Source organism: Pezoporus occidentalis, unplaced genomic scaffold (assembly GCF_034315485.1).
Source record: "Pezoporus occidentalis ecotype Australia unplaced genomic scaffold, CSIRO_AGI_Poc_V1 ctg68, whole genome shotgun sequence".
Lineage (NCBI taxonomy): Eukaryota > Metazoa > Chordata > Aves > Psittaciformes > Psittacidae > Pezoporus > Pezoporus occidentalis.
The window spans coordinates 4,420,645-4,433,584 of NW_026916030.1; the positions used below are offsets into that span (position 1 = coordinate 4,420,645).

At 59.5% G+C, this 12,940-nt stretch overlaps 2 protein-coding genes across 4 annotated transcripts in view; both read right to left on the reverse strand.

Annotated features, from left to right (window-relative positions):
- Positions 1-1,844: 1,844 nt before the first annotated feature.
- Positions 1,845-9,222, reverse strand: BARHL1 (BarH like homeobox 1). Of its 3 annotated transcripts, none has more exons than XM_062641118.1 (4): positions 8,547-9,222; positions 6,543-7,257; positions 3,494-3,716; positions 1,845-2,140 (listed from the first exon to the last, which is right to left on the reverse strand). In XM_062641118.1, exons 2-4 carry the CDS (start codon positions 6,991-6,993, stop codon positions 1,846-1,848), a joined length of 969 nt encoding a protein of 322 aa, XP_062497102.1. In that variant the 5' UTR covers positions 6,994-7,257; positions 8,547-9,222; the 3' UTR covers position 1,845. The 3 variants fall into 3 exon arrangements, with proteins under 3 accessions (XP_062497102.1, XP_062497103.1, XP_062497101.1); XM_062641119.1 differs by lacking the exon at positions 8,547-9,222 and adding an exon at positions 7,377-7,960; XM_062641117.1 differs by lacking the exon at positions 8,547-9,222 and having other exon boundaries at positions 6,543-7,960.
- A 2,972-nt stretch (positions 9,223-12,194) lies between these two features.
- Positions 12,195-12,940, reverse strand: part of CFAP77 (cilia and flagella associated protein 77) — a 59,776-nt gene continuing 59,030 nt past the window's right edge. The window contains exon 6 of the mRNA XM_062640995.1: positions 12,195-12,417. Coding sequence (XP_062496979.1) covers positions 12,349-12,417 — 69 coding nt within the window. The 3' untranslated portion in view covers positions 12,195-12,348. The remainder of the gene's footprint in view (positions 12,418-12,940) is intronic.

Below are 12,940 nucleotides of genomic sequence, written 5' to 3' on the forward strand. Positions count from 1 at the left end.
AATTTAAATATTGCAATTACAAACGTGTAACGAAGCCTTGTACTTCATTAATGTCAGAGGAGGAATCTGCTACGGCTACAAGGACAATTAAATATTAGAGAACGTCTTTGATTCACATTCCTGCTGTGTAAATGGGAGGAAGGTTGCTGTATGCTCCTTGCCTTTGCGCTCACAAAATGAAAAGCACACCCACTGCAAGTTGTCCTTTGATAGATTTTTAATATGATTTTAAAGAGTTTTGTTTGGCCTCATTCTTATTCAATGAGATTAATTTAAAACACTTATCCCCTGGGTTTAAGTCAATCCATGTAGGATTTGGGACGGGGGTTTGTTGCCCGGGGAGGGGGGTTGTTTGCAGGCCTCTCTGAAAGACTCCTTTCCCACTTCATTAACCCCGAGCTGGGAGCGACCCCCCCTCCCCTTCCTCCTCCTCCTCCTCGCCCCAGCCGAGGCCCGAGGATTTACCAAACTCCCCCATTCACATGCAAAGGATCAGCGCGGTCCACAAAGGCCGGGGGCTCTCCCCTCCAGGCGTGGCTGTGCATTTGGCCGAGCCGACAATGACCCTCCCGGCGGGACCGGGGCTACCGGCGTGGGGGGAACCGGGGCAGAGCTCCCGGGACGGGGCCGTCGGGCTGGCACCCGGCCCCGGGGAGGGGGATCCTTGGGGTCGGAGGCGGGGGGGGGGGGGGGCGCAGACAGCCGGGCCGCCGGCTGCAGAGGGCCGGGGGGACCCCGCCGCCCATCTGCCGGCGCCCCGGGACGCGAGCCGCTGCCCGGCTGTCCCGGGGACCAGCTGCCGGGCCCGCTGGCCGCGGCCGGGTGAGCGACACTTTTAAAGGGTGGAAACAATCCATTTTCCAAAGCGATCGTTTAAAGCACTTAGGCAATTATACACTGAACATTAGCGTTAGTAATGCACCGCCGCAGCGGCTGCCGCCGCGCCGGGCAGCATCAACCCCGTCCTTCTCCTTCTCCCCGCTGCCCCCCAGCTCCGCATGCCGGCACTGGGGCCGGGCCCCGGGGAGCGGGACACAAGCCGCGGAGGGGATGCTCCCCGTGACGGGAGGTGGGAAAACTCCTCTTTGCTTTTCCCTTTCCCCCGGCGGCCGCTGCTCCGCCAGAGCAAACAAGCGGGAGGGGAAGAAAGGGCCGCGGAGCCGAAACCCGTTTGTTTGTAAAGAAGTTTTATTTCCACATTTAAAAAAGGAGGGGGGAGCGGGAGCGGCGCCCCGGGACCCCCCCCCCCGCCCCGGCCGGGCCGGCCCCGGGATACAGACTGACAAGAATCACTTACACAAATACGCCCTCGGGGTTCACAAATAAATAATTCATGTACATTTTGCGCAGTTTATTTACATTTTGCCGCTTTCCCCCCTCTTTTTTTTTGTCTTTATTTGTAGTTACGAACGTCCCAAAGCCTCTGTTCGGGCCGCCGGTTCCCCTCTCCCTTCCCCTGCGGTGGGACCGGTGCCTCGGTACCGGGGAGCCGCGGGAGGCGGAGCCGTCAGTGACGGGGGAGCTCGGTCCCCACCGCGGTCCTTGGGGAGAGGCGGAGAGGCAAAGACCCCCCCGAGAGAGCCGGTCCCTGCCCGAGCTCCGGGCGGGGGACACACGGGGATGGGGGCAGGTCTCCGGCTCTCCGTCCTGCCAGACCTGTCCTTGCTTCTTGCGTTCTTTATATATATACTTATAAAAAGGAGGGGGGAGAGGTCTCATTTATATATATATATATATGTATACTGCGGGGTGAGCGGGAGTCTGTCGCTTGCCCGCTGCCCCAGAGGCGGGGTGGCCCCCTCCAGCCCGGTTGGGTGCCGGTGGGGCTGCCCGGGCGGCCGGGGCTCACCGGGGCTGCGCGGCCCGGGGCAGGACGCCGGGCAGCGGGGGCAGGGGCGGCGGGGGCTCGCTGCCGCCCTGCAGTCCGTGGATGAGGATGCGGGGCACCAAGGGTCTCTGTAGGGCAGGGGGCGGCGCGCTGGGTCCGCGGTACAGGTAGAGAGCGGCGCTGGGGTCCAGGTTGGAGACCAGGCTCTGTGGGTAGAAGTAGGGCGAGGGGAACATCCTCTGGAGAGCAGAGTAGTTGCCAGCCTCGGCCAGCAGCTCCAGGCCCACCGCCGTCTGCCTTTTCCACTTGGTCCTGGGCGGGGAACAAATCGAGAGAAAGGGTCAAGAAGGATGCTCCAAAAGCCGCTCTTTTTACCCTTTGCAGACCCCCTTTCCTTGTGCATCCCTCTCCCCGCCGCTGGTTCCCGGGGCCAGTCCCCCTGGACGGCAGGGATGGGATGCAATTGGATGCGATGGGTGGGACCAGTTCACTGTGGGGGGGGACATAGCCCCTGTTAACGGAGCGAGGGGCTCCTCTCGCTGCTGTCCCCGCCGCGCCAGCCCGGCGTGAGCGCCCAAAGAGCCTCCGGAGGCACCGGAGCCGCAGCCCGATGGGGACGCGATGTCGGGGTGTAACCCCCTGCGATACAAACCGCGAGCAGCATTTGGGTCCCTGCCGGGGCTGTGAATTCCAGGTTACGAGTTACGGACCGCGTGTGGCCCGCGGGATCCCCCAGCGGTGCCCCCGCCGCCGGGCACGGGTGATGCTGCTGCTGCTGCCGCGATGCTCCGGCCCGAGGCCCCGGCAGCTCCGCTCCGCCGCCCGGGGCTCCGGGACCGCCGACCCGGGACGGGGCTACCGGGGCCGGGCCTGGAGGCTGCGGGAGGCCGGCGGGGGACACGCGTAGGGCAGTGTGGCGGGGTATTCGTTTGTGCCATGTATATGTATATGTATATGTATATGTATATGTATATGTATATGTATATGTATGATGTGTCTGTAGGTACATATACACGAACCCCCAACGTGTTGCTAAGTCGCGGATCTTTGCTGGTGGTGAAGGGGGCTGGAAATGGGGGGGAGAGGTTTGGGGTGTGCTAAAACCCGGGGTGAGGGAGGGTCCGGCAGGGAGGAGTGGTGCAGCCGAGGGTCCCTCGTTTCTCGGAGGTGGCAGTGATGGGGCTGGGGATGTCCGGATAAATCCACCGAAGCCGTCCCTCACCTCCAGCCTTTCCACAGATTTTGCGCTGAAGCGCTAAACCTATTTCCACCCGTAAATTGTTCATCATAATAATAATTGCGTAATTACTGTAAAGGGTGTTAATTATTGATGCCCAAAGCAGTAATTGGTATCTATAATTAATAGGCCGATGTGTTATGCTGTTGTGTTTAGCTGGGAAGCCCGGTTCTGCCTCCCCGCCTTGTCGGGGCTGGGGGCACGGATTGTACCCCCAAACCTGCCCCTCCTCGGCATCGATTTCCTCTTTGTTTTGGGATAAAAGGCCCCCGGGGGGAGGACGACACACCGCACCTCTGCTGGTGCCAGGAGAGACGTCCCGCCGGGTGGCTGCGGGTTGCCCTGCCTGGTTTAGAGGTGTGGGGCCGGGAAAGGGGATCAGGATGTGACCCCATCTCTGTGAGCAGGAGGGAACGGTGCTTTATTACCTTCTGTTCTGGTACCAGGTTTTCACCTGCGTGTCGGTGAGGTTGAGGGAGGCGGCCAGCTCCATCCTGTCCTGCACGCTCAGGTACTTCTGCCGCTCGAAGCTGCGCTCCAGCTGGGCCAGCTGATGGTCGGTGAAGGCGGTGCGGGCTTTGCGCGGCTTTTTCAGCCGCACCGGGGGGCTGTCCCGGGAGCTGGAGATCTCTCGGTCCCCTTCTTCTTTCACTGAGCCGAGGGGGAGGAAGAGAGGCCAGGTCAGGGCAGGAAGGGAAGAGAAACACCCTCAAAAGAGGGGGTCCCCACTGCAGCCCTGAGGCGGAGGAGCCGGGATCAGGCCACGTTTGTAAATGTTAATCCCGGCTGCCCACGGGGTTCCCCAGCCGGGACCGACTTATCCCCGTCCCAAGGACCCGGGTGATGGGGGGAGCCCCGGCCCGGCCGCGCTCCTACCCGGGGCCCTGCGCCTCACGTTTCCCACGGGGCAGCACCCTCGGGGTGTACCCCCAAACCCAACAGCTTTCTCGATGCTTGGGTGTTATTGTTGTATTTTGTTGTCCTTTCCCTTCTCTCTCTCTTTTTTTTTTTTTGTTTCTTTTTTTACTCAATTTTTTTCCCCTTTTATTATTTTTTTTTCATACCCAAACCAAACGCAACCCAAAATGAAAATCAGGAGCCCCCATTTTTGGAGGGGAAGCCGCTCCTTGCCCTCTGCTGAGGAACCCCGGGGGATGTTGCCGGGGCCCGGAGCAAACCTCCCTTCTCCCTAGCGCACAACGAAATACGGGGGAAGAGGCTCCGCAAGCCTGCGGCCGGGCTGTTATTTACCTTTAAACCCGCGGATTGAGGCGGGCTGGCTGCCGTTCGTTACCGCGGTCGGTGCATGGGCACCGGCGGAGCGGTGCGGGAATTTACGCGGCGAAACGTTAAGTGAGGGAAGGGGATATTTCCGAGCAGAAACAAAAAGATTGGGCAAAAATAAAGCCCCGTTCGTGCTCGCCTTGCCCGCGCTCTTGGAGGAGAGGATGGAGCGAACGGGCTCGGGTTGTACAAATCGGCAGCGGTTGGGGTTTTTACAGGGTTTATGTTAAATTCGCTGGTGGCGGGGCCGGGCTGATTTCTCTCTGTAGGAAGACAATAATCCGGTTAATTGAGCCACCGGGGAGCGGAACCCTTCAACCAGAACTGCCGAGCGGGCACGGCTCGGGATGAGCGCGGAGACCGGCTCCGGTTCCCGGGGAAAGCAGCATCCGGGCCGGACCGGGCCGGGCCGGGCGGGGGGTCCCGGTCCTGCTCCCCCCCCCCCCCCCCCGGGAAAGGCCCGAAAGTTTGTGCGGAGTTTGCCGCGGAGGAAAGCGGGGCCCGGCTCCCCGGGCTACCCCTGGGCTCCGAAAACTTCCTGCCTGCGAAGGGCTGAGCTCTGTGGCGGCCCCGCATCTTCCTCCCCTGCTCCTGGCTAAAACGATGATTTTACATATAATTATATATATATTACTTTATGGCTTTGCGTTTTGGCACGAGTCAAATCCTGCCGCTGCCGCCGCGGGTTAGGCCCAGCCCCGCAGCCCCTTTGCAGAGTAAATCGGGGGCGATTTGCCCCCAGAAACAGGGATTTCCAAAGCAGCAAAAAAAATAAAGGATCGTGCTGGAGCGGGGACCTTCACCGGCTGCCCCACTAAGGGCTGGTTTTACCCTCGTCTACGAGGTGGTTTTACCCTCATTTAAACTGTGGTTTCCTCCACATTTAAGATGTTGTTTTGCCCCATTTAAAGTGTGTTGTTTCACCCCCCCCCATTTAAAGGTGTGGTTTTTTTCTCACCATGTAAGGGATGTTTTTCCCTTGTTTTAAGCGGTGTTTCTCCCCATTTAAGGGGCATTTCCCCCCCATTTTAACTGTGTTTCCCCCCTATTTAAGGCATGTTGTTTCCCCCCCCATATAAGGGATGTTTTTTCCCCATTTAAGCGGTCTTTTCACCGGGGCCGTGGCTGCCCCGTCACAGGGGCAGGAGAAGAGCCGAGAGGTAACGGTCCCCCTCTCAAACTGGACCCCCCCAGCCTGGGCTCTGCCGGCTCAGGGAGACGCGGGGACCCCGCGGTTCTTCTCTTCCCTCTCTTCCTTCTCCTCTCGGCGATTTTGGGGAAGGAGAGGAAAGATGAAGGAATTCGGGGAGGGGGGGATGTAGGAGGCGAAAACAACGGCCAAGATGGGAACCGCGGCTGTTCTCAACCGTGGCCCTGCAAAGCGGCGGGTCCGATCCCAGGCTCGGCCTATCCTGCCAATTTCCTATCAGCATCCCGCAAATCCAGCGGTCCCGCACGGTGCCATCACCTCCCCTGTCTGCCCCCGATGGGGACCCGCTCCTTCCCCTCCCAAGCACTCAGGAAACTCTTTTCCCGGGTGAAAGTTTCTGCAGGGGTGTTGGGGGAGCGAGGACCGACCCCAACCCACCCCGTGCCGTTCCCGTGCCCTGGAAGGGGCCGCAAGGGCCCGGGAAGCCCGAGCCCCCGGTCCGGGGCGAGCAGCCGCGGTGGATGCGGCCCGGGGTTCCCTGTCTGTCGTGCTCGGTTTTAAACCATCTCAGAATAATAATGTAAATAACACAAATCGAATCAACCCCCGCCGAATTTCTTCTTCGTTTCTCCTCGAGCGGGAAATACCAGGAAAACCCGCGATTATTTTATTGTTGTTTTCTTTTCCCTGCTTTTTTTTTTTTTTCCCATCAGAATTCCGTCCCCGCTTCTCCTCTTTGCCCGCGAGAAGGAATGGAACAGCCGGATCTTCCCTGCGGAAAGCCGCCCGGCGCATCCTCCGGGCGCGTTTACCCAAGTGCCGATCGCCCCAGCCCCTTCCACCGGCTCAAGCCCCGCCGAGCCCCCCAAGTTTTCCCAAGTTGGTGCCGACACCGCGGTCTTTTCGGAGACGACCGGTGCCGCCGTTCCTCATCACCGGGGCGGCTCCGCAGTGAGCTCCCGGCGCACCGGGAAGCTCTGGTGCCGCCGGAGGCTTCGTGTAGAGGCGGCCGTGCAGAGCCCGGCGGAGAGCGCGGCTCTTACCTTTGTACTCTGAGTCCGAGGAGGAGCTGCTGGTGTTTTTCTCCATCTTCTCCCGAAAGTCCTCGCCGGGCTTGGTGGGGATCCTGCCCGCCGGCTCCTGCCCGCCGTGAGGTCCATTCGTGCTGGAGTAAGGAGCGCAGGCGGCCAGGGGCTTGCAGTCGGCCAGGATGTCTCGGATGAGGAAGGAGGAGGTGACGGTCCGGGACTGGGAGGGGGCCGAGACCTGCCCCGGCTGGAGGAGCGCATCCAGGCCCTGCCGCGGCACCGCCGCCTCCAGGCACTCGCGGCCCGGCGAGCGGGGCGAGGGGCACCCGCTGCTGCCCTCCGAGCGGGGGCTCAGCTCTAGCGGGGACCGGCCGTCGCCCACCAGCGGGTCCCCCTTGGGCACGGCCGGGCTGCTGGCTCGGTGGGAGAGGATGGAATCGATCCCAAACCCGGTGGAGCCCTCCATGGCCCCCGCGAGCTGCCGGCGCTCACACGGGCATTGGCAGGGAGGGTGCGGCGGAAGCGGTTTGGTAACGATAGTTAACAATAACAGGAGGGAAAACGAAAAATTGAAAAAAAAAATTGAAAAAAGGAGAAAAAATTTTAAAAAGGGTAAAAAGAAAACGAAAGCGCAAAGTTCAGCCTGGGATCCGGGCCACAATTGCTGCAAGGCTCTCCGAGGCGCCGCGCGTTAGATCCAGGGCTGCTCCGTCTTCAGCATCGCGCCCAGCTGCACTCACAGACAGACAGAAGAAGGGGGGAGAGGAAGGCAGAGTCAAACTTTGGCCGCGAAGGGGGTGGGGTGAGAGGGGACGGACCCCAGCCTCACCCGGGGCCCCGGCCCCTTACCCGGCCACCCCACCCTCGCCCGGGGCCGCGGTGGCGCGGGCCTGGGGGGCAGCCTGGGGGGCTCCCAGCCGGAGGTGGGGAGGCAGCGATCGATAGTGATGCTTCGCAGCGCCTTAACCGCTTAATGATCCAGAAATCGATGGGGAAGGGCGAGGGGAGGGCGGAGGGGGTGGCCAGCCGTCGGGCCGCCGCGGCGCCCCCCTTCCCACCAGCACCTCGGACAGCACCCGGCGGGGGGGGGGAACCGGAGTCACCGCGGGGCCGGCGGAGCCATCAGCACCTCGGACAGCGGCAGGAACCGCGCTCGGGGGGGGGGGCTCAAGGGGAGGAACCCCCAAGCGCTTTGCCCCCTTAGCGGGGGGACCCCGGCCCCCCCGGGAAGAACGCGCCCATTGGCCGCCGGGTGTTTGGGGGTGTCACTCCCCGGCGGCGACACCTTGTAGGTTCATTAACGGGAATTAATTGCTGCCCTGGTCCCCCCCGCTTTCCGGGCGGTTTCCGCCCTCTTTGGCTGTCATTATTCCGCTGATGGGGCTCGTAATGGGATGATTAGCTGCGGGGGGATTCCAGGGGGGGAGATGTGGGGTAGAGAAGGGGAGGCTGTCAAAGGGTTACTGCGCTCTGCTCGCCGCCCTCCCTCCCCCCCCCCCGCAGTTAACCGGGCTGAGGGTCCCTCCCGGGCAGGGAAAGTTTTTCTGGGCCTTAAAATAAAATTTAAAAATTAAATAAAAAAGAATTAAAAGAAATAAAGAAAAGGGAAAGCACCGAACCCCCCCCCCCCCCCCCCCCCCCCCCCCCCAGAGCCCAGCGCAGAGGCGGCTGCTCCCAGCCCGCGGTGAGCCTCGGAGCTGCGAATTTCGTTGAATCCCCTCAAAACCCGTTGCGAGGAAGCAGGATGCTCCTCGAGCGCGGGCAGCCGGGGACCGGGCATCGCCTCCCGGAGCCGGGGCCGCTCCTCCCGCCCTCCCAGCGCCCAGCGGCGGTGCCTACCGGTGCAACTGGGAAGGGACCGTGCTCGGGGCGCATTTTTCCTGACGTCCATCCCGTTTTAAATAACCCTCGGTGTGCCCAGCCCGTTCCCTGCCCGTTTCTCCCGGAGACACCAAGTTTCCTCCCTCCCGCCACGTCGCGGGGTTTTGTTGCTGTTGGATTCCCCGTCCGGACTCCCACCTTCTCCCGGTCACAGCGGCTCCTGCTTCCTCCTCGCGGGCTCATTTAGGGGCTTTTCCTGCGGGTAGACCCTTCCCGTGGAGACGAGTAAAATGTCCACGCCCGGGTGCGTGGAGCCGCGCCGCTCGAAAGCGGTGTCGCCGGTTACATCTCAAAGACTCGATTTCCTCTGTTCCCCACCTTCCCGGCCAGGCAGATGCATCTTGTCCCTCTTCCAAAGCCGCCCTTGCCCGGCAGCTTGGAGGCGATCAAGAAGGGGAGAGCCTCCCCCCGCCCCGGGAAGCCCGGCTGCCAGCTGTCGGGCAGCGGCGCAGGCAGGGCCCCAGCACCTCCTTGCCCTCGGCCCTGCAGGCTCGGGGCCGGCTGGGATCGGGGCAGAGGAACAAAAGAGCCTTGCAGGAGGATAAGCCCAGGGACAAAATCGGCACCGCCCGGTGCCGGTCTATGCCCCCTGCCCGGGGTCCCGCTGCTGCTCGGCCCCGTCTTTCTCCCCCTGGCACGGCGGTGCCAGGGACCGGGCTGAAGGGTTCTGAGCTGCCGGGGAGCGGTTTTGCAGCATCCGCTGGGCAGGACCAAAGCGATGGGTGTGCAGGAACGGCTCCCAGGGAGAAGGGGCTGAGACCCCAAAGGGGTTTCCCACCTCTTTGCAGTGCAACTGTGTTGGCACTGGCTGCCTCCCTGTGCAACCAATAGACCCATTTGGGACGGAGATTGGCACTGGGATCAGGACCAGCACTGAGTCTGTGTTAAGGATGGGACCAGAGGCAGCAGCAGGGCTGGGAGTGGGTTTGGAATCAGGATTTGGATCAGCCATGCAGAGACAGGGCTGGGCTGGTGGGTCTGCTGCTGTATTTCCTTCCCTTGAATAAAGCACCTGCCTTCACAAGAAAGTTTCCAGATCAGGCCCACTGTCTGGTGCTGGGCAAGGTTTTGGTGTGTGTGGGGGGTCCAGTCCTCATCCCTGAGTGGACACTGTATTATGCCACCCTTGGCCAAGGCCCTGGGGACAGAGACTGTCACCCCTAGGCCATACTTGGAGCTACACATGCACTTTTTTTCTCATGTTCTAATGGCAGTGGGACTGACATGAATTAATATGAATTATTATTGTTATTGTTATTATTATTAAGGTGGTTTCGTTTTTGTTTCTGTTTTTTTTTCTCTCAAAACTAGATTCCCCAAGGCAGAGACGTGCCTCATCCTGCCCATATGTGGTGTGTCCCCTGCATCACTTGATAAGTGGGCTTCAAATGATCTGTCTGTGGCTCCCAGCACAGATAGGAAATCCCGTGTACAGACCACTGAACAGTGTACACTGCTTCCCCTGCCTTCCCTGTGTGTGTCTGCCTTTAAACCCCATTTTCTAGACTGTTCCAGTTCCCAAATACACAGGCATGGAACAGACAAGAGGGGATCCCTGGTGTCAGTTTGGTTTCCAGTTCCTCACAAGCCCCAGTTGCACCCCAGGTTGGCTTTAGGACTCTGGCAGCTTTGCCAGGATCCGGTGCTGTGGACGGACACGGTCAGGCTCTCCTGGCACAGTCACCAGTGCAGGTTTGGTCCTGGGGCTACAGAACAGGGCTGACCCCAAGTGTTCCAGGAGGGGTCTGGGGTGCAGGGGGAGCCCTGATGGGGCTGGGGGCTGGACCATGGTCTGGAGGGCAATGGGCTGCCGAGCTGTGGCCGTGACCGCATCAAGAGTTAGTCCAGAAGCATCTGCTGGTGGTGCAGAGCGGCATCCGGAAGGGTCTGGCTGAGGGAGGAAACTCCCGGGGGGCTCTGCTCTACTGAATCTCAATCGGGAGCCAAGCTGGGTGCTCGCAGAGGCCGTGCCCAGGCGGGCACAGGGAGGGATGCTCAGAGGGGACGGGCTTCGCTGGGATGCTCCGGTGAGGAAGCGATGGTGCCTTCGGGAGACAGCGGAGGGCAGAGCGGCTCGGGGTGTGGGGGGACGATAGAAAGGGGGGGGGAACAGCGGGGGTCTCAGTGCCGGTGAGGAGCAGGGCCCGGCGGTGGGGAGCCTGCAGCAGCGCTGAGATCCCCTCTGCCGGTGGGTGTCACTGCAGGACAAGGAGCCGCCGGAGCTCGGGACCGGGCATGGCTGGGGCAGGGTGAGGGGGGGCCCGCTTGGGGCGGCTCTGTCAGCTCCGAGCCCCCCCCCGAGCCGCTTCTCCTCCTGAACGCGCTTTGTTTGGCTCTGCCGCTGCTTTTCGGGTTCTGGTGTCTTTGCTGGCTTGGAGCTGTCCCAGGCCAGGAGGTCTCCATGGGCCTGGTTCACAGCAGGTTCCTTGGGCAGCCCTTTTCCAGGGGTGCAGGACTCCCCGGGGGTTCTTTCATCCCTCTGTGAACCCCAAGGACCTGAGCAGTTTGTACAGGTGGGCACAGATGCTGTGGCTGGAGGAAGGGCTGGAGGTGGCTCCTGGTGGGCAGTGGGGCAAGGCTCGGGCTGTGTTTCTCACACATGCATTAACTGTGCCATCTTTGGCAGGACAAGTCATTTAAGGCCCAGCTCCCCTTCCCTGGGGAGTGGGAAAGGTGTCCAGTTATAATCCAACCGTGCCAGCCCAGCAAACCCTACTGTCATCCTCCTGGTTACGTTAGCTGGGTTCTATTTAGAGGCCTGCACTATATAGAAGGACCCAGGTACCAGGGTTTCCCCTGTGTGGAGCAGGTGATTCCTTTCTCCCTCAGCTCAGGTGTGGGCAGGGTAGAGTTTGCTCCAACTACTTCCCTGTATAAAAAGCAGATTGAGGCAGGAGCTGCCCCTAAGGGAGCATGGGAAATGCCAGAGCAGTGGCTGTGGAGCCTTCCTTGTCCTGAAAGAGGTAAGGAAAGCTGCCCTTGCAGCTCCATTTGTTATTGTGCCTTGAACAATGAAGTTTAATGTTATGACGTGTTCTGCTTTTTGAGGTTTGGGTTTAAAAGTTTGGCTCCAAGTGCTAACAGGCTGTTGAACGTGAAACCTGAAAGCTACCATTTGACTTAAATATTATGTGGTACAGCCTGAGCTATAGCAATAGATGCGAGGAGCAGATTCCATAGGAGTAACTAATTATTCCTTGAGCAATCTTGGAGATGCACAGTTAATCACAGTTGTTGCCAAGTGACCTTTTCTTAAGGTGAAATGCCCTGTTGGTAGGAGATGGGTTTTACACGTGTTGGCACCGAGCTGGGTTTTGGGTGCAGTGCTGCTGAGTTGGTGTTGGAGGAGTTTGTGTTTGTGCACCAAGTGCTTGAAGTGGCTCGGCCCTGAGGGACACCAGCAGCTATTTGAGGGTAGGCGTGGAAACAGGCTGGAGCCGTCCTCAAGAGGAGGCATGGCTCTGTGGTGAGGCCTTGCTTTGGCAGAGTGCTCAAAGCAGATGTTTAGATGCCTTCACAAAGGCTTTGCTGAATTAGGCAGTGATGGGAAGCTTATTTGGCACAGAAATGAGAAGAACTGATGGATTATGAGATATTATGGACTTGATATCAGTTGGGATATGGTTGCATTTAATGTAATTGTGCAGAATGAACAGCTTTCCCTCTGAGGCTGTGCTGGTGTGAGGGCTGTGACTTTGAGCATGATGGGAATTGTGCTGATCAGACTGAGTAAAGGTGTTGTGTGACTGATACAAAGCAATGAACAGGCTGAGGCAGAATCATTCCCTTTCAAATATATGATTTATTTGGCTATTATCTACATTAGCACACTTTCAAAGACAGAAAGCCTATTGCCTATGGTGGTCACAGGGTCCAAGGGCTGTGATGCCCACCACAGTTCTGTGTGGCTCTTTTGGGGCCCGTGTCCCACAGACACCCCTCAATGGGTGGCACTGAATGCCTTTTGATGAGCCTGATGGTCTGGAAGAGTACTGAGGTGAGGCTTGACCTGTAAGAGAAGGAGCAGATACACAAGTGGTTACAGTGAGCAGCCAGCCAGAGAAAACAGGTTGTGGCACAAGCAGCAAGAGGACTGGATTAAGCTCAAGGGTTTTGCCTGTTTGGGAGGTGCTGCTCCAGCTGAAGTTAAACACAGCCTGTTTGAAAAGAGGGCTATTTTTCTGATTGACTTCAGGAGATGCTTGTTCTGCCCTAGTAACAAGATCCTGCAGCCTCACTGTGCTGTGTTGGTTGTGTGATGTTTCCAAATGCTCTCACACCTTAGGGTGGACCCTGAAATAAATATGGCTGGTTTTCTACAACAGGGGACTTGTGTGCTTCACTGGGGGGCCAGGATGGGTCCAGGGACTCTTGCATGACCTGGCCAACAAACACAGAAGCAGCCTTTCCCCAGGAATCGCCTTTGGTGTGGTGGTGATGGGTGACCAAATCCCAAGACAAAGAAAGGGGAAGTCATCTGATTGACTTCAGGAGATGCTTATTCTGCCCTAGTAACAAGATCCTGCAGTCTT